At 50.2% G+C, this 25,577-nt stretch overlaps 1 protein-coding gene across 2 annotated transcripts in view; it reads right to left on the bottom strand.

The window, feature by feature from the left end:
• C2CD2 (C2 calcium dependent domain containing 2) overlaps positions 1-25,577 on the bottom strand; it is an 82,193-nt gene that overhangs the window by 15,077 nt on the left and 41,539 nt on the right. For both annotated transcript variants that reach the window (XM_075542270.1, XM_075542269.1), the window contains exons 4-12: positions 21,588-21,692; positions 19,508-19,630; positions 16,501-16,624; positions 14,662-14,770; positions 10,402-10,466; positions 7,629-7,756; positions 6,259-6,433; positions 5,185-5,286; positions 110-237 (exon numbers count right to left, since the gene is read on the bottom strand). In XM_075542270.1, coding sequence (XP_075398385.1) covers positions 110-237; positions 5,185-5,286; positions 6,259-6,433; positions 7,629-7,756; positions 10,402-10,466; positions 14,662-14,770; positions 16,501-16,624; positions 19,508-19,630; positions 21,588-21,692 — 1,059 coding nt within the window. The remainder of the gene's footprint in view (positions 1-109; positions 238-5,184; positions 5,287-6,258; positions 6,434-7,628; positions 7,757-10,401; positions 10,467-14,661; positions 14,771-16,500; positions 16,625-19,507; positions 19,631-21,587; positions 21,693-25,577) is intronic.

Here is a 25,577-nt window from a genome sequence, read left to right as displayed (position 1 = left end):
AACAGGACTTTCTGGAGAGGGACCAAGCACTTGGACTGAAGCCCACAAAGGGGGAAGGCGCAGGTCAGTGCCGAGAACCCACCCCGTCTTTGGGCCACCTCGCCGGTACCTTGGAAATCCCCGAGATGATGATGGTGCTTTTCTTCCGAGGGGACTTGAGTTTCAGTTTCGAAGATTCGCTGAGCTGTCGGATAGCAACTTCCGCCACCGGATCGGAACCGTTCAACACCAGCAACTCTGCCAGAGAGAGGAGGGTGCTGAGCTCACGAGCAAAAACTGGGAACCTGGGGGCACTTCCAGGGGTGGTGGAAATGGTCTAGTGTCAGTGTCAGGGAAGCACGGGTTGCCTGGGCTCGGTCACAGCAGCTTCCTCGGCCCTGCCTTTGTGGCATGACAGCAACCAGGGGCTTGGTGCAAGGCAGCCAAGCTCACTTGCCAAAGCAGGCGGTGAGCTAGTTTGCCGAACCCTGCTCCGTGGCCCGTGTGTCCACGATCCTCAGTGGTAGGGCGCCCTTGAGATGCATGCATTTTACATGAGGCTCCAAAACGGGGAGTGAAAAGCCAATGAAATAAAACCTCCACTGTGTTGGCTGTGCTTGAATTTGGAAAGCCAAGGGACCTATCCTTTCCCCTCCCGAGGTGATTCAAAATTAAAAAACAAATGCTTAATATGTCCCGGACGCTCGTCAAAGAGCTTCAGGTGCATTGCTCCATCCCACACACCCTGTGAGGTGGGTGTTTTTCTCTAAATCTCCATTTTAGATGGCGGGGCGTGCCTAGCAGCCAAGGCGGGCAGCTGAGCCATGATGCCCAGCCTGGGGTCGGGCATGGAGCTGATGCGTGGAACACTACCCTTTTGCCAAATGATATGGGCACGACGCAGGCCTGAACTGCAACAAGTTGTTAACAGCACTCTTCCCGTCCTGCCATTTTCTAGTCAAATCCGGAGGGCAGGAGAGGCCACATTTCCAGGGCGTGCGTGTGAGAACCAGTGGCCTGCAAGTGCTTGGCCACAGACCCGTGATGACGAGCGAGAAGTGCACAGAGAAGGGCTTCGGGGAGGCTTCCCTGGGAACGCCTGTGCTAAAAACAAACAAACAAGCCTGTGCCTCCAAGCAGTGAGGTGTGGGCTGTGCCACCTCCTGAGCCCACTGCTACCAGGTATCAGCACAGCTTCCAGACTAAGTACAGACCAGAAAGAAGGAATAGGCTGTCCACATCACAGGGACATGAAAGACGAGCCCCTCGGGTTGTAAGGCATTTAGAATATGTCTGAGGGGGAAATTGACACATCAACATAAGAGTATGCCTCAACGGTGTGGATGGAGCAAAACTTTTGGAATCACCTGTTGTGGGAGACAACTCAAAATGAAAAGAAACAGCTGCAAATATCCATTAATAATTAGAATGTGGAAGACATGAATTATCAGGCCAGGAAAATTGGAATTTGTCATCAGTGGAATGGAATGCATAAATATTGATACCCTAGGTAAGAATGAGCTGAAATAGACTGGCATTAATCATTTTGACTTGGACAATTGTATAATTTGCTCTTCCAGGAATGACACATGCATCCATCGTCAAAAAGAACATTTTGAGATTTATGTTGATGGACAATGTTGTCTGAGTTATATGTCTACCAGGAGTACTGGTTAATATGAACTATTATTCAAAATTATTCACCAACCAATAAAGCTAATGATGAAGAGATTGAAGAATTCTACCAACATCTTCCATCTGAAATTAATTCAAACTTGCAATCAAGATGCAGCGATAATTATTGACAATTGGAATGCAAAGGATGAAAACAAGGAAGGATCTATAGTTGAAAAATAGAGGTGTTGGTGATAGAAATGAAGCTAGAGATCACATGATAAAAATGTGCAAGACCTCTCCCTTTTCTCAACAGCATCAACACACACAGACCTCGCCAGATAGAGAATATACAAATTCACTGCATCTATGAGACGAGACAATGGAGAAGCTCAATATCATCAACCAGAACAAGACCAGGGATCAATTGTGGGAACAATTGACAATTGTCTGTATGCAAGTTCAGGTTGAAGTTTAAGAAAATGTAAATAAGTAAGTCCACAGAACCAAAGGACAACACCGATTGAGCATCAATGTCCCGAATTTAGAGACCATCTCAAGAATAGATCTGAAGCACTGAACTCTACCTGATGAGCTGGAGGGGGACATCAAGAGCATGAACAATCAAATGTGCTTGACACCTGGATGCATGTATGGATTGTGGTAAGAGCCCCCAATAATTGTTTTTAAAAAGAACATGATACATAAAGTAATAAAAGGTCATTAAAAAGACAGGAAAGTGTATGTCCAAAAGACCAAAGTGTATGTCAGAAGAGATTCTGAAACCTTTTGAATGTAAAGTAGCTAAATCAAATGGAAAAAATTACGAAGCAAAATAACTCAAAAGAAATTTCCAACAGGCAGTCTTAGAATAAGATACAGCTAAGCATTATAATGAGGTATGAAAATACCTGGAGTTAGAAACCCAACAAGGAAAAGCATGCTTCAGATTATCTCAAGCTGAAAGAACTGAAAAAAAATAAATTCGAACCTCAAATTGGAATACTGAAGGGCTGTATGGGAAAAATACAGAGTGCTGCAGCAAGCAGCAAAGAAAGATTGTAGAAATATACCTAGCCAATGTTCACAGAAGAATTGGTCAGCGTTCAACTATTTCACAAGGTAGCATATGATCGAGAACCCATGGCATTGAAGGAAGAAGATCCATATGCATTGAAGCCATTTGCAGAAATCACACCCACAATATCAATTTAAAAAATGTAATGCAACGATGTAAGCCCTCACTCATCTATGCCAAGAAATTTGGAAGACAACTCCTACCTGGCCGACCTACTAGAAGAGATCACCTGTGTGCCCATTCCAAAGAATGCTGAAAGTATCAAACGGTATCAGTAATAACACACCATTACATGTATCAGGAATAGCACAAACAAACGTCTGCTGAAGACAATTCCAAACACAGGTGCAGCAGTACATCAACAGGCCGATGCTATAAATTCAAGTCAGATTCAGAAGAAGATATGGAATGAGAAATATTGCTGACATCAGATGGATCTTGGTTGAAAACGGAAAATACCAGAAAGATGTTCATATGTTTCATGCAGTATGCAGAGGCATTTGATTGTGTGGATCATAACAAACTGTGGATGATATCTCGACGAGTGGGCAGTCCAGAACAGGTCACTGCACTCGTGTTGAACCTGAATGAGACCCAAGAAGCAGCTTTTTATAGGGAACCAGGAAATCCTGCATGGCTGGAAATCAGAGAAGGTGTGCAGTAGGTTTGTACCTTTTCACCGTACTTACACAATCCGTATCCCTAGCAAACAAGCCAGGAAACTGGACTCTCTGAAAGTGAACGTGGAATCAGGGTTCAAGAGCAGCTCATCGGCTCATGAACCGGCTCTTGACCTGAAGCACTTCCCAATGAACAAAGACGAGAGCTTTCAGCACACACTGCAGAAATCCTCACAACTGGACCAGTAGACAACATCGTGACAAACAGCAACAAGACTGACGTGTCGAGGGATTTCCTATTCCTTGGACCCACAATCATAGTTCAGAGAGGCAGTCAAGAAAGCAAATGACGCCCTGCACTGGGTAAATCTGCTACACAAACCCTCTTTACAAGTGGTGAACGGCAAGGGTGTCACTTGGAGGGCTCAGGTGTGCCTGTCCTGAGCCACAACATTTTTGCTTCCACTCATAGGCATGTCACAGCTGGACAAGGGCTAAGAAGACCAGAGAACTGATGCCCTTGAGTGACAGTGCTGGCCAAGAACAGGGAAGTCTCAGGGACTGCCTGTCAGTACACAGCCAGAACGTTCCTTCGAAGGGAGGATGCGGAGCTTTGTTTCGTGGACTTCAGACATGTTATCAGCAGAGGTCGTTCCTTGGAAGAAGACCTCGAGGTGATGGATTGGCCCCACGGCTTTTTAAATGGGCTGAAGCATAGCAATAACTGAGGGTTCTGCAGCCGGCTGTCGGTTCATTCGGTTGTAAGGAGAGTCTCGGTGCATAGAGCCTAATGACAACTGACAGACAATGGTGACCATTTCTTCATATACTTAAATCTGGGGTCTTCTAGCAGGTGGAGAAAGTGCCCTACAGGATGAGGTGGAGTGTAGACTTCCAGGGACGGGAGCGGAGGAAAGGGCATCGAGAGCAACCAGCAGACCAGTGCCTGTGGCCATGAAGTAGGGGCAGGGAGCCCCCAGCTGGGCAGTATCCACAGAACAATGAAACTTTCCAAGGTCTGCTGTCCACTTCAGTCAGGTCTAGAGACGTCACTCGTCCAATAAGAACTCCCGACAGTCTCCTTCCCTGACTGCGCCAAGGCCAAGGCCAGGGCTGAGTGTGTGCAGAGAGGAGCCAGGAAGAAGCTGCCCCAGCGTCCCCTGCCTGCCTGAAATCTCCCTGGAATGGGCCAAGAAGGGACCAGGGAGAGTGCTCAATGAGCAGACTTATGTTGAGATGGTGTTTTAAACAAACAGTAAGACATCTTTTGAAGCGGTGTAGACTCCCTTAAAATGACCCTCAAAAAACACGATGCTCATATTCAGAGCGCTAAGGGAAAAAACGTTGTTCCTATGGAACAGGTTTAAAGAAACAGTGAGAGACAGGTAAGACAGAAAACAACGTGTACTCTCTGATTTCGTATCACGAGCCCTGCTGGTTTCGTAGCATGAATGTAACTAGAAGTCCCTATGTGCTCGGACCTATGACTATGACAAATGCACACTGTCACGTGTCCACCATTACAGGAACACGCAGTCATTTCAGGGCCCTAAAAATAGCCTGTGCTCCACCTGTTCAGTCCTCCCTGCCTCCCTCTCGCTAAAAGCCTGGCAACCACTGATCTTGTTACTGTGTCCATAACTGTAGCCAACAGTCAGATTACTGCAATGACTTTGCTAACCTTAGTCCTACAACGGAAGAGGGGAAGTTGACACCATGCTAGTCATTGAGGTAAGCTGGCTACTTCTACTTCTTCACATATTAAGACAACATGACAGGACCCCAAGAAACATTTCTAAATTCCCGAAGGGCCGTAGCCGTGCCTATCAGATGAGACTCATGGACCAGCTCGGCAGACGTTCGGCAGGTGAGCGTGCAAGCGCTCGTTGTTACCTGTGTCGGAGGAGGAGAAGGTCTTACTGACGGGGGCACTGTGGCAGGCGATGGCTTGGACGGAGATGTCCTTTTCAATCACTTTCACTTTCACGGGCGACTCTGCGAGCAAAGGCCCCAGTTACAAACGGCATCCCAAACGTTATGTGAATCCAGTCGCAGGAAAGTGAGACTGCTTCTTATTCCGCTGTTGGCTCAACCCATGATAAAGGCAAGGGCCAACCCTGAGACTTCCAAAACGGGCCTTCTTAGTCAATTATTATTACTATCACTATTACCCTTAGTAGCGGTCGTATCTTTCTTGGGGTCAAAAACAGAGCCCGAGTCTAAACTGTAATGAAGCTGAAGTTTCATTTCCTATTTTGCATTCAAGACCCATGCCAAGGCGATCTATTGTGAGGAAAACACCACTGCTCAATACTTACACAAGACACATTAGCGTAACGAATGTCCGCTTATACAGACATCGCCCCCCTGACGCGGACTACCGCAAGCTCCACGGCATTCAGCGGCTCAGACCCACTGAGTTGGACGAGAGTCCACTCCTGTAAAGGTTACAGCCCTGGAAACCCTGGGCAGCAGCTCGACTCTGTCCCCTAGGGTCACTCTGAATCCAAATCAACTCAATGGCAGTGGATGTGTTTGTTGGTCTGACATGTATTAACCTGGCAGGCGTGGCTCTGCTCCTGTGAATGAGTATTACCGGAAGATCTGCCCTGTCACCAATCCTTGTTTGTGTCACTAGTGTCCAGTCACTTGAGTTTAATTTGTACAGGTCAGCAGTTTCACGCACTGTAGCTCACAGCTGGCCTATGCTCGTATAAATTCCTTTCCTCCACCGTGTTCTCCATATTCTGCATCGTTGGCTAAACTGATGACACGATCGAGGCATGCTGGTTATGCAGGGGGCAGCGAACCCCACGGGCAGTAGTTTGAAGCCCTCAGCCAGCTTCACGGGGGAAGGATGAGGCATTCTGCTCCTGGCATGATACTTTCTTAGTTATCCACAGTCCTGCGGCATACGGGCTCGGTGTTTGCAGCAAAGCACACGCATGCGTGCACACGCTCTCTCACCATGGCTCAGCGGGGATGCTCTCCCCACATCGAAGCGAGGCTTGGTTTTCACAGCAGTCACCGTGGTGACCACAGTCCCACAGGGCAGCACTGTTCGGTCTTTCTCGACCTTGGCAACAGGAACCGGGGCAGGGACTGGCCAGGGCTTCGGCTCTCCGGGTTCTACGTAAGAAAACTGCAGAGAAAGCTTGTTACTTATTCTGTCTCAAACCCCGACATCCTCACCAAATTACTTGACTTGATGTCTGTTATGGATCGAAGGATAGAGCATCGTTTCCCAAAGTGAGTGCTAGACGCCCCCGGGGGTGGGGGTGGGGTAGCACTGGAACAATCCAGGGGGCACTGTAAAAACACAGATCCCCGCACTCGAGTTTGATTATGGACCATAGCACAAACGTGTTTCTTTGCCAGGGGGCTGTTGAGTAATCTTTTTTTCCGAAAACGGGGTGGTTGGCCAAATAAGTCTGGGAACCTAGAGGCTAGACAGGGTCCGTGAAAAAGAAGGGGACCTTCCGGGAGCTGGTGGACGCTGTGGCTGCAGCAACAAGCCCAGCGCATGAGCACGAGCGGGCTGCGCTCTCATTCTGTCGCACACAGGTCACGAGGCGTCGGAATGGACTCCAGGACACGTAAAACCAACAGTGACTACACACATTGAATGGCGTGTCCCTGCCCCTTCCCACCTCCCCCAATAGGCACTGGCCTCCTTACCACGACACCAGTAGAAATCATCCTGTTTTCCCTGTTGGGTTCATTAGATCACACGCAAGTAGGGAAGGCTCTACAGTTCTAAACAGATCAGAGCCAGAGACAGCCAGGGGTGGGAGGGGAGGAGACAGACACTCCCTCCCTACTGAGCCCGATGCAGATGCAGACTTAGCCCCGACACGCTGAAACGGACAAGGAAGGACGTGCCCCTGGGAACACAGTCTCTACTCTTGAATGTGGAGAAAGCCCATTTGTGTCTCAGAGCTGTGGGCGCACTAGGCAGCGGAGGCCCTGTCACGTCCCATTTTCCATTTGCCCGGACTCCCCCCAGAACGGGTCGAGGGTGACACTGCTGAGACTCAACCACGGATGCGCCACGCAGAATGATGAGCACACTCGCACTGGAGATGCACATGCAAAGGCAGCGGCATTTCGGGTGGGGCCCAGTGAAGCGGCAGGATGCACTGATGTCAGAGCAGACGGGTGGGGGAGGGGGCACAGAGCTTGTTCTGTCCAAGTCTAGCCACGGGGCCCATGGAGTGACTTTTCTCCTCTTGGAAATGTTGCGGGGCGGCACGAACAGGAATCGGGCACAGACATCAATGAAGATGTCCCTTGTCTGTGGTGGCCCGGCTGACCCCTGGGCACGCCGCCCGCCGTACCTCCACAGTGATGGAGCCCACCACCGGGCCGCCCACCGAGGAGCCGCCGCGGGTCAAGGTGAAGCTCTGTGGTCCTGACGGCTGCTTCTTAAATAAATCCAAGGGAATCACCGTCGTCGCCCACAGACCTGGGAGACGAAGACAAGCCGAGAGCAGCATTAAGATTCCGTGAGGAAAAAGGGGCCCAGGGGTCAGGGACAACCGGGAAGGAACTCCTGATGGGGGTCCTGTGAGCCTCAGAGGTGCATGTTTCCAGATAGGTTTAAAACACCCGTATCGGGACCGAAGGCAAGAAGCTGCGGATGTAGTGGTTACGTGTTGGCTGCAATCCTCAAGCCTCCAGCTGCTCCTGGGGAGCAAGACGGGACTTTCTACTCCTGTGAAAAGGGACAGTCTCGGGAACTCACAGGGACACATCTACCCTGCTCTCCAGGGTCCCTCTGAGGCAGACTCAACTCGAGGGCAGTGAAATTTGAAAGGAGGTTGAAGAGAGGGGAGGGTTATAGGCCACACCCATTCCTAAGCCAGAGTGGAAACAACTGCTCTGGAGGACATGACAGGGCACCTGAGGAAAAAAATGGAAATTTGGCAGCGGACTGGATAAAACAAGGGGGCCATCTGATCAAGAAGCTGACTACTGTACTGTGGACATGTCAGAGGGCACGGCCTTTGTAGGAAGCGTGCAACAAGGAATTTAAAGGCGAAGGGCCATGATGTATGCAAAACCAAGAATCCAAACCGCTCGCCGTAGGCTTGGCTGGATCATCAGAACTTTACGCCGAGGAACCTCCAGGGGTTCCCAAACCATTACCCTTTTCCTGAGTAACCAAGCCGTCACCTGCTTGCACCAGCCAAATGGATACAACTGATCCTCAAGGGGCTTAAATGTGTGTGTGTGAGACGTGTGTGTGACATGTGTTGTGTGTACATACCTGTGTGTAAAAGCGGAGAAGGAGAGAGAAAGGAAGTGGAAATGATCGAGAAATCAGGGCAAAAGGTCAAAACTGTTTAGTCTGGGTCCGGATTTGAGGTTGTTTACAAAACTTCTGGTAAGTTTTAAATTATTCTTTTTGACCTCCCTAACACTAATTTTGTCAGTGTTGTTGCGACTACTTGCATACACAGCCCCACACCCCCCAATGCAACAGCTTCTCCATGTACAACTGAGGGGCGCCTCACCCTCATCTCTGAGCAGAAACTCACCGCCACGTCTCTATCCAGCCTTTCAAACTGTCCTGGTCTATTTGACCCCATATCATTCTTCAAAGAGCATAATGCTAAAGGCAGACTTTTCCCCTTCCTCTTGGCTACTAAATCTAAATTATTGTTTAGGGTTTTTTAAATCATTTTTTTAAATGACTTTACCGTTCTTATAACAATCCATACATCCATCCATTGGGTCAAGCACATTTGTACATATGTTGCCATCATCTTTTTCAAAAATTTTTCTTTTTACTTGAGCCCATGGTATCAGCTCATTTTTTTCTTTTCTCTCCCTCCCAATGGTTTAGATTTAAGATGACTTCTGGCGATATTCTTGGTAGAAGGTTTAAAGATTCTATCAGACTAACAGTTCCGGGGGGGAAATGATTCCTATTTTTTTGCATTTGAACTTCTGTCAGTCCCATCAGTCTGACCTGGGATGGAATCTCACGGGAGCCTGCAGGAGTGAGGCCGGTAATGGGCTCCCAGCCACATAAACAGCGGCCAACTGCTCTGCTCAGCTCCCAACCCTTCCGGAATGTCAGCTCCTATCTCATGATAGTCAACCAGAGCCAGAGAATCAAGGAAATGGCCTCAAAAGTCTTGCCAATCACAAGAAATAGAAATCACTGGATGCAACTACTACTTTTTGGTTTTAATTTCGCCTGGTAGTGCTGTCAGAGCCCTGGTGCTACGCTGGGTTAAGCAATGGGCTGCTAACCGGGAGGCCACAGCAGCAGCCATACTGGGGGGAAAGAGGGAAAGGCTTTCTGCTCCCAGAAAGATGTCTAATCTTGGAAGCCCACAGGGGCAGCTCTGCGGTGTCTCCTCAGGCCCCTATGAGTTGGGAGAAGCTGGGTGGTGGTGCGTTTGCTTTGTTTTTTGGTGGTGGGAAGCACTGGACTGAAAACTGCAAGGTCAGCGGTTCAAACCCACCAATGGAGCTGTAGGAGGAAGATGAGACTGCCTGCTGCCGTAAAGATGTACTGCATCTGAAACCCTATGAAGCAGGGGTATGAGTCGGAATGGCCTTCATGGCGGTGGGTTTAACTTTGGATGATAGTGGAATGCCTTCATTTCAGAGCTAGGACCCCACCCCATTGAGATAAAATGAAATGGGGTTTCATGAATCCTTTGGTGGAACAAATAGTTAAGCACTGTCCTATTTATTGACAGGTTAATGGTTTGCATTCACCCAGAGGCACCTCGGAAGAGAGGCCTGGCGATCTACTTCTGAAAGATCATAGCCTTTTCTACTCTGCACACGACACGGAGGTCAGAATCAACTTGAGGGCACCGCCAATGTCCACGTCCTCTGAATGGTGCCACCTCTTAATAGTTGAAGGTGCGTCTCCTTGTAGCCCCGATGGCTTATTTAACCAGGAATAGCCAGTGGAGCATCTCCCTTCCCACTAGGTGTGACACTGTTAACAGAACAACTGAAATGGGCTCCGAACCCAACAATCCCTCCGGAGAGCCCAGAGTGGTTGAACGAAGGGGCCCCCCACTTTCCCCTGAGTTTAGGTGACTGTCCCACTTCCCAGGGCCCCGCCCCCTGCTCAGCACCCACCTTGTGATGCTCCTCTCGCCTCTGAAAGCAGCAGCTGTAACTCCCTGGACTTGGCATTCAATTCACTGTGGAAAAGAAGCAACACTGTGAACACTTCAAAAAGTCCAGTGTTTTCAAAATACTATTCTTTCTGACTATAAGACAGGAACTTAAAGGCATCACCGTTATATGAAACATACAACCAAGAACGCAAAGGGTACCCGCAACCACCCCACCTAGCAATTATCCCGATCCATGGTTCGGTGACTGGCGTCCCAGAACTCCCCGCAGTGATGAAACGTTCTCCGTGTGCCCAGTCCTGTACGAGTGGGCGCCCGACAGACTCGATGGCAGAGTCTGGCTTTGGTTTGTGCAGAGGCAGCCTGGCAGTGCCGGTGAACAAGTATTGGGATACCAATCACAAGGTTCAAACTCCCTGGCCACTCTGCAGTAAATAGGATGAGGGGGCTGCTCCTGGAAAGAGTTACAGTCTTGGACATCCTCCACGTGGTCATTAAGAATCAGAGAGATTCCATGGAAGTGGGCTTAGCTTGGGGGAGGGGGGCAAGACACATTAGCCACTAGCCACGTATAGCTGCTAAGCAAGCACTCAATGTAATGAGAGAACGCAAATAATTTTGTTAACTTTTTATGGATTTAACTCTAAAGAGCCACGTGTGGCTAGATAACCACTGCATTAGAAACTGCAGAACAAAAGAAATGGAAGATACTTCTCTTTCGTAATTTCCCCAAATTTATTCAACTGAATGTATCATGCACATCCTCTCAGGTCTGTACCTACAGACCATCAGAATCCCCAAGGGCCAGCTGATGCAACTCTCCGGTTCTGTGACATTTTATCTAACCAACCCTTTAGCAGCCAACGCTTAATAATGGGCTGGTTATTTCTAATGTTTCACAATCGCAAACAACCTGATTTAATTTTCCTCACATATGTATCTTTGTATGTTGTGTGATTAATTCCTTAAGAAACTGTCCTCGCCAAAGGATATACACACAAGGGGTCGCTCCCCAAAATGACTATACCTATTCACCTATCTATGAGCCATTATCTTATTCTTTAAGAATTTGTAAGATAACAAATTATTTCTTTTAAGTTGGCCTTGCTAACAATTTCTAGGACTGAACATTATTCTAGAAATTTTTGGCATTTATTGTAAATGTTTTTGAATGTCCAGTTCAGAAGTTTTGCCAGTCTTCTAGGGACATGTCCAATGAGGTTTCCAAAGTTTACAAATAATTTATAAAACTTTTTTACACACACATGACATCTTCCATTACTTTTTCTGATGTTTATTTTTTTAAGCATTAGAAAGTGATAGATTTTCCCTATTTTTGTAGCCAGCCACATTCTGAATTATTGTTTCTGTTAGTTTTTCTAATATTACTTATTGCTATCCTGCACTTTTGATCTTTAATAATTTTAGCTTATTTTCTAGAGCAGTGGTCCTCGACCTGTGGGTCGTGACCCCTTTAGGGGTAGAACCATTCATCACCATAGCAAAACCATAGTGATGAAGTAGCAACGAAAATAATTTATGGTTGGAGGGGGTCACCACCACATGAGGAACTGTATTAAAGGGCCGCGGCATTAGGAAGGTTGAGAACCACTGCTCTAGAGTATCCCAGATATGCAACAATATCATCTTCAGGTGATGATCAGTTTACCTGTTCCTTTCAGTATTTGCGTGTTCTTTCTTTTTTCTTATCTAATTGCATCAGTCAGCACTTGTAGCATCTTTCTTTGTACTTTGATGGGAAAGAATGCTTTTGGCACCTACCTTTTACCTTTATCTTATTAAAGAAGTGGCTGTACATTTTATTGGCATCAAAAACACCAAGATTCAGTATGACCATTGCATGTCAGGGAATATATGTCATATAAACAGATACGATAAGGTTATTTTCCCCTTTGGTTTACAGATACAATAAATACTTAATGTATCTAACTGGGCTTGGTACATTATTTTTAATGTACTACTGGGTTCAATTGGACACTCTTTGATTTAGAATCCTTCCATCACTATTCGTAAGTGAAATTTATCTTTTCTCTACTCCCTGTGTCAGCTGTTGCTATCAGCCAGTCTCCTTCTGCTCTGGATGAGAGTGCGTCTTCATGGCCATTGGAAACCCAACAGCGGCCCTCTCTTGCTGAAACCACTTCCAGCCATGGGGCAGCATCGGCAAGGAAGACACCGACGCTGAAAACCACTTTGAGAAAGCGACCCAAGTCAAATGTTAAACATGGGCAATGGACTTGAACGTATATTTCTTCAAAGAAGATACACAAATGACCAACGGATATAAGATGCTTAACAACTCTGTCGTTAGGGAGACGCAAATCTGCACCAAATCGTGTACTACTGCACACCTCCCTGGGGCAGCTCACCACTCCATCCACAGAGCAAAAATGAGGTTTCTCTGCTCCCCTAAAGATTTACAGCTTCAAAAACCCAAAGGGCGGTTCCACTCTGCCCTATCAAGGTCACTGCGAGTCCTAAAGTACTTGTTGGCAGTGAGTTGTTGTGGTTGTTGTTTTGTTTAGAACAGCTGCCATGAAAAGCACACAAAACAAATGGGAATAACAAACGCTGAGCGAGACCGAGAGAAACGTGACACCTCGGCCAGTGCGGGTGGAAACGTACACCGGAACAACTGCTGTGGACCACACTTTGAGGGAAACAGTCGCTCAGCAAGTCAGACACAAAATGACCAGCAGACCGAGCAATTCCACTCCAGGAGCGGCCCGGGGCGGCACAGTGATGTAAGGGTGTGGCCGGGAACTCACCTAGAGGTGCCTTGCAAGAAACACCTGGCCAAAGGGGACATTCTTGAAAGCAGGACAGTTCTACTCTGCACCCAAGGGGCTGCCATGACTCAGGATTGACTTGATGGTCCCTGATTTGGTGTTTGGTGCATAAGCACAAACCGCAAACTGCCATCGAGCTGATGCTGACCCAGAGCAAGCTCCTAAGACAGGGCAGAGCTGCCCCTGTGGGTTTCCAAGATGGTAACTCTGTATGGGAGTGGAAAGCCCCATCTTTCTTCCATGGAAGGAATTGACGGCAGGAACGCAAACAAATGCCCCTTCCCAATGGCTCACTGCACAATTAGGCACAAGTCCTTAAAGGTGGAAACAGCCTAAATAACCGTCAATGGTTGACGGCACAAACAAAACGTAGCCTAGTCCGGACACAGGAATATCACTCAGCCATTGAAAGCGATGAGGTTCTGAATTGCCTGCCGCCGCTGAGTGGATTCTGACATTGAGTAACTACGGGAAAGAAGCAGGACTTCGCCCACAGGGTGGCCAAGGCTGCAAAACCTTCACGGAAGCAGACTGCCACGTGTTCCTCCCGTGACGCCTGCTGCTGTGTGGAAGAGCCTCAAAAACACTATGCTCAGTGAAAGAAGTCAGATGCAAAAGGTCACGTGGTGTGACTCCTTTTGTATGAAATAACCAGAGTAATCCACAGAGACAGAAAGCAGAGGAGTGGTTGCCAGGGGTTGCGACTGGGGTGGGGTGGAGGGCAAACAGGGAGTGATTACGTGATGGTCACAGGGTGTTTGCAATCGATTGACTCGTGTCCCATCAAAATACGTGTTGCAAATCCTGTGGCTATGCTCCCGTTTGGGAATGGGCTGGCTTAGTGATGATGAATCGGTCGGGATTACTGTGTTTTGAGTCCTTCTCTTTGGGGATATTGCAGAGGCTAAACAAGCAGTCCAGAGAAGCAGAGATGGGGGAGGAGAGCGAGGTCAGACCGCGGGAAGATGGCCAGACGCAGAAGCTCAGCAGAGGCGAGGACCCTCCCCCAGATCCAACAGAGGGAGCAGGTGTCCCCTCGAGTCAGCACCTGGATTCAGATGTGCAGCCTTTTCCTAACCTGGGAGAAAATGAACTTCTGGTGGCGAAAGCCACCGCCAGGGCATTTCTGCCCGGGCAGCACCAGAGAGCTCAGGGGAATGAAGCGTTTGCAATGAGGGAGGGGGATAGTTCTGTAACCCCGTGGAGGTCCTAATGCCACAGGATTGGTCACTGGAAAGTGGTGCATTCGGTGGGCTGTGACCTTTGCCTCAATGACAGGAAGAAGGGCTAGCCACCGTTGACTTCCAGCTGCCTCCGATGCCTACGATCCAGCTCTTGGTTCAGCTGGGTTTCTGGGGTAAACGCGGTGGTGTAAAAGGACTCCGGGGCTCGGCACTCAGGGGAGGTGTGCAGTGGGAACCTGAGCCCACGGTATCGCAGGCTGTACTCACAAGGTGAACTCTTCTTCCCAAGTGAGGTCAGTAGCGGTTTTCGCCGGGGAGCTGGAGAACCTCTGGACGGGCTGGTTGAGCTGAGCTGTGCACACGGGGCTGCTGGGGCCTACAATCAGACAAGGGCACGGTCTGGGTCTTTATTGGCTTCACTGCCCTCACGCACGGTTTGGTTTTGGGTTTTTTTGTAACATAGAAAAGTTGAACTAGATGGCTCAGGTCCTGGCTTGCCCACACTGGAAAGTCCCTTTTTTCTCTCCTTTTCCACTGAAACAATTTCCCAAAGGTCTACTACCTTCATTTGGAGCTGAAGAACCCTTACTGACACTTGATGTCATCAATCTGAGGCTGACCACAGGTGTCCTTGGCTCCTCACTGTGGACACTCTGGCTGCAGGTATAGCCTCTGTGGTGGAGAACCACCCCCCTTCTGCAGACCTATCCCCCTAAAGCAGAGACGCACCCCAGTTTCCAGGCAGAGGACCAGGACCTGGTTGTCAACAACAGGGCTTGTTTTAAGGTTCTGGGATGGCTCCTAAACTGAGGGTTGGCTCCTAAGGATTTCATTTCCCTGCTTACAGCAAACAGATCTGTGTATTTATACCAGACACCCCTGGATGGGACAATTAGTGCACTTGCCTCCTAACAGAAAGGCTAGTGAGAGCCACACCTTGGAAGAAATACCTGGCAAACTACCTCCCAAAAATCAGCCACTAAAAACTTATTGCGCATAGATTTACTCTGACAGATACAGGGTCAGTGTAAGTCAAACTGACTCAAAGATCTCTGATAATTTCAAATTTATACCTGCTTCAGCTCAGCCATGTTTTTGTCTTATGACACAAAGCCTGGGTTGCACCATATATAATAAAAAAGCACAGAACAGCTGGATCCTTGCCCATGCAGCAGGCAGTGTAAAGTTTCGACACGCATGATCCAACGTAATCATCCCAGTTATCTCACAGGGGAGACTTGGCTCCTGATGGGGGACATCCTGGCAGAGGTGAGTAACAGGACCTGGAGGAGCTGGGTAGGGCTCCCTCTCCGGTTACTATGGAGCTTTAAAAGTGTCTCCGTTGTTAAATATGACCCATCTATACTTCCAAGGTGCTTTGGTGACATGAACAGTTAAGAGCTCCACTGCTCACCCAAAGCTGGTGGCTGGAACCAACTTAGTGACTTTGTGACAGAGAAGCCCAGCCATCTGCTCCTGCCCATAATCCCACAGGGCACTCTAATTGTGTGACACAGGGCCACGGGGACTCGACATGACTCTACCACATCCAGCAACAACAAAAACCTCTCTGTCCTGCTCGAAGTAGGAAATGGAATTCCTTGCAAATACATAGGTCCTGGCATCCTCTCCTGGTATATAATCATGATGACGACAACTCCTTATGCATGGCAAAATTGAATCAGAATGCAAAGGCGTCACCCTACTCAGGCTATACCCATACTGAGTCTCAACAAGCATTCAGAACCACTGGGTAGGGGGAGTCTGCTCCCACCACCCATCCTTACCCCAAAAGCAACACGGATCTCACAGTGCCAAAAGTCCCTGGTGACTGTCCTCTGACACCCGGCTGATCACCAAAGGAGACCTCGATTTTTAGGCAAAGAGGCTGCATGTCTTGCCAGGGATGTTAATGTGCCTGTGTGTGCCACGCGCAAGACAACAGGACAAGATCCCCAAGCCCAAGGATTGTCTTTCTTCTCTCAGGCCCCCCTCATAGCACCTGTCTTCATGGGGCTATGGGAACAACCGAGGCCGCACAGCACCCAGACATTACCACCACCCTGTGCAGACACCCACCCACCAAGATGTGGCACCAGCCACTACCTGCATCACCGGCGTCACCGAGCAGCGAGGCCCGGATGTTCTTCACCAGCAGTTTCAGCTCATGGGCCCGGGGCGGTTTGGGGGGGCAGGACTCCTGAGAAGCAGCGTGAGGGCGCTGTAAGGTCTGCAAAGAGAAACACAGACACAGGTGGGGAGGAGTGAGAGTTGAGGAGGGAGTCACCAGACGATTGTGGGGAGGGGCCTTCTGGAAAGCAGTAGGCAGGACCCTCCCCTCGTCATGGGAAGCACCAGCATCGGTGGCTGGTAAGTGACCGCGGACTCTGGGTGGAGCTGAGCTCCCCAGGGACCTCAGGGCTGACTTTCTGCAGCTAACCAGGCTCTTTCCAGGTGCCCCTAGAGCAGTGGTTCTCAACCTTCCTAACGCCATGGCCTTTGAAGACAGTGCTGCAGGTGGTGGTGACCCCACACCATACAATGATTGTCGTTGCTACTTCATCACTGTCATTTTGCTACTGTTATGAATCAGGCGACCCCTGTGAAAGGACCATTCGACCCCCTAAGGGGTCTCAACCCACAGGTTGAGAACCGCTGCCCTGGGTGAAGTGCAACCTCCAGCACCAAGCCCATGAACCATTTGTACCACGTGGCTTGAGGGGGAGGGGGGGGAAGGGTGCACATGAACCAGGCTCACTGCCCCTGCTTCTTATGGAGGTTCTCCCTGTGAGGGCATGCTTGGAGCAAGTCCTCACTAACTGACCATAAGGGAACCAGGGCACATGCTCCGGCTGCAGGTGCCCTCTGCCCAGCTGCTGGAGGCAAAGGGCTAGGGCCCTGCAGCCACACCCATGGCCCTCCTCCAGACAGGGGCCAGAGTTGCCTGGGGGAAATGCAGCGGGCCATCTGGAAAAGAAGAGCAGGCACCGTTGGGATCAGCGTCGTTCTCTTGGGGGTCTTCAAGTGAGCGCTGAGGCATTTCCAATAGGAAGCACCCCACAACTGGAGGACCCCACCTTCCAACCGGCAAACGAGCTTCCATGTTTCAAGGCTCTGAGTGTCCTTTATGGGGGGGCACCCCGGTGACAGCGTTTGGGAGTCCTAGAAGCTGAATGCTCAAGGGAAGGTGTGGACTTGACCTCAGAGTGCTAACCTCTCTGGTAGCACTCCTAACTCGTTTGGGAAACACGGTTCTGAGGTTGGGGCTCCCAACTGTGAGCTGAGGGGCTGAGGGGTAGGGTGGGGGCAGGAAGTCCCTATAGAGCCCCTGAAGCCCAGTCTCAAGAGCACTGCAGACTCTGAGTCCACACGCCTGCATGGAGGAGAGACCTTTTCTTCCCCCGGCTACGTGCTGGTACAGCACGCCAGTGTGTCGTGGAGTGCGATGTAGTCTATGGTGGCTTCGGTCCTGTCATTGTTCTGAATCCACAGGTTCTAAAAATCAACCCCGACTTTGCAAAGTCTCGCCAGTGTTGGCATTCGAAACGTATTCTCCTTTTCAGAACTGGCCAGAAACCGCTGCTGTGAAATGAGCTGTCAGGACAGCAAGACGGAAGGGTGGCTGCAGACACCCTGGCTAGCTCCGGGAGCCTGGCCCTGCAGCCCGGCCTGAGCCCCTAACAGCCTGCCCAGGATCCATGAGAAAGGGCTGCCCGCTCCTCGACACGTCTGCCCCTTCTGCTGAGCTGAGGCCACTAGGAGGGGCGAGGATCACTTCGTTTCCAATAGTCTCAAAGCCCAGTGTCCAGGACCTAAGCCATGAGTGCAGCTGGACTTTGTCCAAGGAACCCATGGCTCCACACTCTAAAGGATGCATCGCCAAAACCATCTGAAAGCTATGTGTTCACACAGACGTCACCAAGGATGGATGAAAAGCGCCATGCTGTATCAAAACAGCAATGGGAAAATGTAATACTGGGTGCAGTTCTTTATCAGGGGCCCGGGTGGTCAAAGCAGTTTGCCTTTGGCTGCTAACCAAAAGGGTGGTGGTTCAAACCCAGCCAGCAGCACCACGGAAGAAAGGGCTGTCGCCCTGCTTCCATCAGGATTACAGGTGAATGTCCACACACGCAATGGAACGTCACGCATCCCAAAGCAATGACAATCTGTGAAGCGCCTCAGGACCTGGACAAAACAGTGTGTCAGGCTCATAAATATTTCATGACACCATTTTATAAAGGAAAGAAATGGTTTTCACAACAAAGGAAAAGACTTTGAAGACTATGATTGAGGTCAGGGGCTTGGGGGAGGAGAGGGGAGGGACCGGGAAGAAGGAGGGAACAGAGAGGAGCAAGAGGAAGCAGGAGAGGGGAGGTGGAGAACAGAGCGGGAGACGCCACACTGGCACAACACCAGGACTGCTCTGATGGGATGTGTACATGCTGCAAAACTGCGTGCAGGATGCTCTTCTTTGACTGTGTTATATCCACGAATAAAAGCAAAAATCACCATAAAAATGAAGACATTTTAAAAGAGAGAGAGAGAGAGAGAGAAGTGTCACAGGCTTAATCTCCAGATGCCTCACTCATCAAATTGAAACCATGGTCTGAGAGGCTATAAAGGAGGAAAAGTGAAATTCAAACTGACTTACACCCTTGTGTGACACACAAGCTAATTTCCAACAAGCAAACAAAAGATTCAGCCTAGAAACTTGATGGAATGTTTCTACTCTGTGGGGCCCCTAGGAGCCAAGGCTGATTTGACCACAGCTAACAATAGCAACACCGCCACCTGTGTGTGTGTGTTTGTGTGTCCATACACACATAGCGTGTATGTACTTGCACATGCACACGTACGTGGTTGCTGTTTGCTAGTTGCTGTCAAACGATGGGATACTACACAGCACAGAACACGGACAGTGTACAGCTGCACAAAACAAGGCAGATCAATCTCATGGTCCTAATGTTGAGTGAACGAAGCCCAGCATAGTTTTCGAGGCGGTTTGTGGCAGTCCAGCCTTTTAAGATCCCTCAGTGGATAATTCCATCCCCAGGAGAGGTAAGCCCGGTACCTGATGGGGTTCACCAGCACCTACTCCTGTGAGCAGGCTTACCTGAACTTCCTGGACGCTCATGGGTTTGGTGCTCAGAACCACCGACGAGGAAGCAGAGCTAACCAGGTGCTTCAGGATCTCCTTCAGAGTTTCAGATATTGCACTGGCCTCGAGCAGCCGGTCCTAGAGAAAGAGGCAAGAGTCACGAGTCACTCCATCGCCTAGCACTCCGGCACAGGCTTAGGCAAAGCGCTCTCCTCACGATGTCCCCAGTCAGAAGTCCCCACCTGTCCTTGGCACCGTCAGATTATGGCAGGGGCGATAGGAGAGCCTTCGGGTCTGGGAGGGAGGCCCTTTCTGCTGATTCATGAGACGCCATGGAAATGTTAATATTTCATGTATAGCCGTTCAGTTTTTCCCCACCCAAAAAATACAAACATGTAGCTTTTTCATTCTTGCATAAGAGTTGTTATTTTTTGGAGATTAAAAATGTTCAAGGAAAGGGAAAGGATGAAGAAGATGGAACCCAGAGTGCAGAAGACCAACGACAAAGCTAGAGGACTACTGGGACCAGCCAAGCAACCACCATCATGAGCATCCAGCAGACACATGGGAACCTGTGTCTTAGAACGTTCACCACACCAGTCCACCAGACCTATCCGCTCGAGTCTCCAGCCAGGAACTACCAGGAGAGCTGGTGACTCGGGGCCGGCTTCGTTCTATGGAATCTGCTCACGCTGCTCATTAATACCCGGAGCGTGTTATGGTTGAGGGAGTGGGTGTGTGGCCGTAGGGGGTGGAGAGGGAGCAAAGTATAAAGAGCGTGCAGCATGCCCAGCCGATGCACCCGCATCCGTCAGTCAAGGCTTGTGTGTTGCTCTGACACCGACCGGGTTTCAGTGGAGCTTCCCAACGGAGACAGACCAGGAAGAAAAGCCTGGTGATCTTCTTCCATCAGTCGGCACCAACCCTCTGGCTCACAACACGCCCCTCCGCGGTGAGTGGGTTGTCACATGTCCGGGGCTGACTCAGAGGGAGCTAACAAGAACTACCCTTGGAGTAAGAGAGTGAGGAAAGGAGACGGTGTGTTTGTACACAAATCTGTTTTTCAAGGGAGGGAGTTGGGGGGTAGGGCACAGGAAGGATAAGCAAAGTCTAATAGAACCGGTGGCATAGAGGGTGGAGAAAGGGTAAGGATGGGGACGAGACTGTGTGTGTATGCTCTTTTGATTCATGTCAACATGTTACACATTCAAATGACAAAGCTCAAGCACCAAGGTGGGGAAAGAGATAGCGCTGGGTCTCGAGAGGCAAGCAGGAGCTGTTAATGCGGCTCCTGTTGTTGGGGGTCTCAAGTCCGTCCAACTTCCGACGAGCCCCCCAGGAGACAGGGAAGAATTTCCCCGTGGGGTTCCCCCCACCCTGTCACTTTAATGTATCGGTAGATAAGCTACTACATGGGTCTACTTCAGCTGCGGTGCATGACAATCTATGAACAAAGGCTGAAACAGAGCAGACAGCCAGGAAATCATACAAGCCACGGTAGAGGCAGAACCTAGCAAAAGCAAGCACCACTATAAATGCCTTTAACACGGTCTCTCCAACAACTGGAAAGGACGAGATCCAGTTGACCTGGAATCCCCACTCTCTGCTCTTACGTGCCCTAAACCATACGCAGCAGGCTTCAAAGCGCCTGCGGGTTTTAGATGTGTCTTTGCAGAGAAGGTGCGCAAACAGAGGTCCTGCTCCTGAGACAAGTGTCTGAGTACCGCCGGGGTTAGAGGGGATCTGGTGACACGGCTGGATGGAATGTTAACAGATGCGTACGGCTGCATCAGCTCCATCGTTCCCAGCCTGGAGGGCACACAGTGCTTTGAAAAATGCCCAGACCGATTCCACCTGCACCCCGGAGAGACCCAGGCTTCCCAGCAGAAGAGAGTCCCAGTGAAGACAGTGCAGCCCAAGTCAAGAGCCCCCATCAAGTCTACCCGTAGCTGCACACATCCAATCCCTCCACCCCCCATAGATCTGTTCCCCTAAGAGGTCAGATCTATGTGCCTCAAGCCATCCTGGGAGGGGCAGCTGGGGCCTGCTGTCATAAGCACACGTTCTCAGGAACCACAGAAACGCATGGACTAACCTCCTGCGATGCTTGGGGCTGGATCTCAATGACCATTTCTGGCACACTGATGAAGGACCACTGGACCGGGATGTCCTCTCTCTTTTCCTGCATGTGCAGCTCCAGCTGTGCAAGAGAAAGCCGATCAGTTCTTAGAGATGGGCTCTATGTACCAGTGTGTGTGTGTGTGTGTGTGTGTGTGTGTGTGTGTGTAAAGCCGATCAGTTCTTAGAGACGGGCTATATATACCAGTGTGTGTGTGTGTGTGTGTGTGTGTCCAAGTGTGTGTGTTTGTGTGTCCAAGTGTGTGTGTGAGGACAGGTCAAAAAGTATTGCTATAAAACCATAGCAATCTTTATTAAATGGATATTATCAAAAGGCAACGCTCTTGTTTCTCAACTGATCTTCCATCCCGGACTATCCACTTCTGCAGATGAGGTTTCCATCTCCCTAACGTTCCCCAAAGGGCCCATGCTCTTCCATTTATATGGCGGCAAACTCGCCCTTTCGGCATCCCGGAGGGGCGAGATGATGTTCCCGTTCAGTGTTCTTTGAGTTGTGGGAATGAAAAAGAAGACCCACGGGGCGGCAGGGTGGGTGGGCTAGGGGTTCCCAACACAGTCCTCCGAGAACAGCCCTCGGTGCCCTTGCCCGCCCAGGGGTGCTCTCCGGATGGGAATCACTCCTTGGCCCAGCTTCCCTAGCCTTTTCCTCAGTGCATTCTGCTACCTTCTTAAAACTTCTTCCGACCAAGTCCTTATATCCACCTCGGTCTTTCTATCAAAGTTGCCCCTGGGACCCTCTCCCAAACTGCCACAACTTCGGGAGCCGACCTCTCTCTCCTCCTGGGATTTCCATGGTCCAGCGGCTCCCCTTGGAAGCCACTGCTTTGACGGAAGCTTTTGTTGCAAGCGCCTCGTGTGACCAGGACAAGTGTCTTACTGCAGCCATCCGCTCATCACAGAGGCACGCCTGAGACGTGTTTTATTGGGAATACACCAATGCACACATGAACTGGAACACAATGCTTTGTGACTGACCCTTATGTGTGTTTGAGTGTGTGCGTGCGTGTGTGTGCGGGAGTGTGAGACTATAGTGAGTATGGGAGCGAAAGTATCTGTCTATATGCATGTATGTGTGTGCATGTTGTTGTGCATGTTCTCCATTACTGTATGTGTTTGTGAGCACTGTGTGTGGAGATGTGTGTGTGTATGTGTGTGCGTGTGCACATAAGTGAGGGGTGAATGTGTCTGTGGAGGGTGTATGCCTGTGTCTGATATGTTTGTGGATGTTTGTGATGTGTATGCCTGTGTGTGTCTATCTTGTGGGTATGGTATGTGTCTGGTGTGTACGTTTGTGTATACATGTGTGTCTGCATACAGATGTATATGTGAGACCGTGCTTATGTGATGTCTGTGTGTGTTCATATATTTTCATAGAAAATTGTTTAGTCTCCCTCTTGGCATATTATGTCATTTCAAAATTGAAAGGGGACTCCTACACTCCCTTCAACCTTCACCTTCCTACTGCACCCCGCCCACCCCCACCCCCATGCCCAGTGCCTTCCTCAGTCTCAGCCCACCCCGAGGAGGAGAAGAACGTCAGAAGTCATCATAACGTAGCAGTCTTTCAAGTGAACAATCCACTGGGCTTTGCTTCTCTCTCTCTGGGAGCAGCACCAAGATACGGTGCAGTGGCTATGTGTCAGGCCGGGAACCAGAGTTCAGATCCTCCAGTCTCTCTGCATGAGAGAAAGAGGCTTTCTACTCTTGTTAACTGATACAGGCTTCTCAGAAGTCCACAGGAGCAAGTCCCCCCGGTCCTGTAGAGGCAGAGTCCAAAGAGACCCCATGGCAGAGTTTTGAGTTTGAAAGGAGGGAGAAATAAGAGAAGAGAAACCCTACTTCCAGTCCTGGCATAGAAGCCCCCTTGCCCCTAATGCCCTCCACAGAGTAGGCAGAGCTGGCAGGATCCTGTCATCTCTTCCTGAGCCTCCACTCTGATCCCGCCACACCCAACCAAACCCATCTGTGGCTGCATCCCTGGATCCTATGAGCACGTCACCTGAAGTGACACAAGACTCTGCCGCTGCGACAGAGGGGCAGGCCAGGAGGTGGTCTGGATTCCCCAGGTGGGTCCACTCATCTCAGGAGGCCGCACCCGTGGGAGGGAGGAACAGCGGTGCGACAAGAGACACGGCCACTGGCTTTGAAGGCGGAGGGAAGGGCCGAGCCAAGGAGCAGGGGTGGCTGCCTCAGAAGCCCGGGCCAGCCCTCCTCTAGTCAGCCAGGGTGCAGGGCCTCGGTTCCACGCCTGGATTCTACCAACACCGCAGTGCGCCAGGGGGCGAGCCTCTTCTCAGCACTCCCAGAAAAGGGGATCATGCTGATGACGCGTTAGCCCAGTGAGGCCAAGGGTCCGCTTTCTGACCTCTAGAGGGGTAGCAGAAGAAATATTTAAGCCAAGCTTCTGGCAACTTGTTACTGCAGCCGTGGGACACAGATCCAGCACCCTTGGGTCATTTTGGTTTTTGTTTTCTTTGTTCAGCCAGAGGCTTTTGCTAAAGCCCACCTCTTAGCTGTTCACCACACCTGCAGTTCCCCTCCAACCACCGCAAACAGAGGGACGGAAGGAACGAGTGGTACTGGACCCGCTCTGAGAGGCTCAGAGACTTTCAACTCGGAAGCTAGGAATCGGATCCTGGAAGCGCTGACTCCGGGCTTCCTCCTCTCCCTGGACTGAGTCCAGATGCCACTAAGTCAACCCCGACTCACTCACGGGGACCCCGGCTGCGTGTGTGCAACTGTGCTCCACGGGCTGTCAGCAGCTAGGTTTTGAGAACTGGGCACCAAGCCTTTCTCCTGAAGCTTCTCTGCTTGGGCCCAAGCCTTCCACCTTTCCTTTGCAGCAGCTGAGCAGGTGGACCACTACAGTTCTTAGTTACAGGAAGAAATGCACTGTCTACCTATTTCCCTTCCTCAGCAGCCAGGCCGTGGGAGGCACTGCCACCCGAGGCGCCAGGACGGCTGTCCTCGGCGGACTACCGGAGGAAAGGAGTGGCTCTGACTGCGGCAGTAATGACGTGCCACTGGCAGGGGACCCGCAGACTGCTTTTCAACTGTGCTCTAAGACCAGAGCTGAAGCTGAGTGCCGGCTAAGTCACTAAAATGGCAAGCACAGTGTACACAATCCACACAACCTCAGAGTGTGTGCCTTTCCACAGCGGGTGGCTGTGATCCTCTCGGGCGGCTTGAAGGCTCCTCAGGAGCAGCACCCTTATGCTCTCGGCCAAACCCCTGCAGGGGTGCCACGGGGTGGAAGCACAGGCTGGTGACCTGCTTCTGCAGAGGGGATGGCAGGGAGAACCCGATGGACACAGTTCCACTCTGGGACACAGGGCCTCACAGAGGTCGGAATCCACTCAAGGCACTGGCTTGCTTTCTTCCTTGTTCTGTAACTACACAAGGAGCTGAGATGGTTCAGGTTCTTCTGCCAATGAACACAGGTGGGATTCATGGAAGGGCAGTTTAATTGAAGGGCAGAGAGATAAACGGCTCTGCGAGCCTCGCCTGTCTGGTCTCTTGCTCTGTAATGATTGGACCAGTTGTGGCTGCCCTAGCTACTTCCCTGCTTCCGCTGGGAAGGGGCACTTCCTGTGAGACATCCCTGAGGAGAAGCCACACGAACCTACCCTGATGCAGCCCTAGGTGCTGGAGCAGCCGTGTCGAGACCCCTGCCAGTGCTGAGATTTTACACATTCCCTGATTTGGCTTTCTTCCTGCAGTCGGCATCATTGCATGGTTTGGTGAATTTGAGGACGACTTTGTAGATTGATGTCAGACATATGGGCTAATTTTGGACTTATGGGCTTGGACTGGACTGGGTTGGGATGCTTAATGTACAATTAGCTTTTATATAAAACCCCCTCTTATAAAAAATGAGTGTTTATGAATTTTGTTTCTGTAGTCTACCCAGACTAATACAGGGCTTCAGTGAATTCATCGAAAAGGA

This window comes from Tenrec ecaudatus, chromosome 2, assembly GCF_050624435.1.
Source record: "Tenrec ecaudatus isolate mTenEca1 chromosome 2, mTenEca1.hap1, whole genome shotgun sequence".
Classification (NCBI taxonomy): domain Eukaryota; kingdom Metazoa; phylum Chordata; class Mammalia; order Afrosoricida; family Tenrecidae; genus Tenrec; species Tenrec ecaudatus.
The sequence above is the reverse complement of the archived record's forward strand: the minus strand, read 5'-3'. Positions and strand labels throughout refer to the sequence as shown.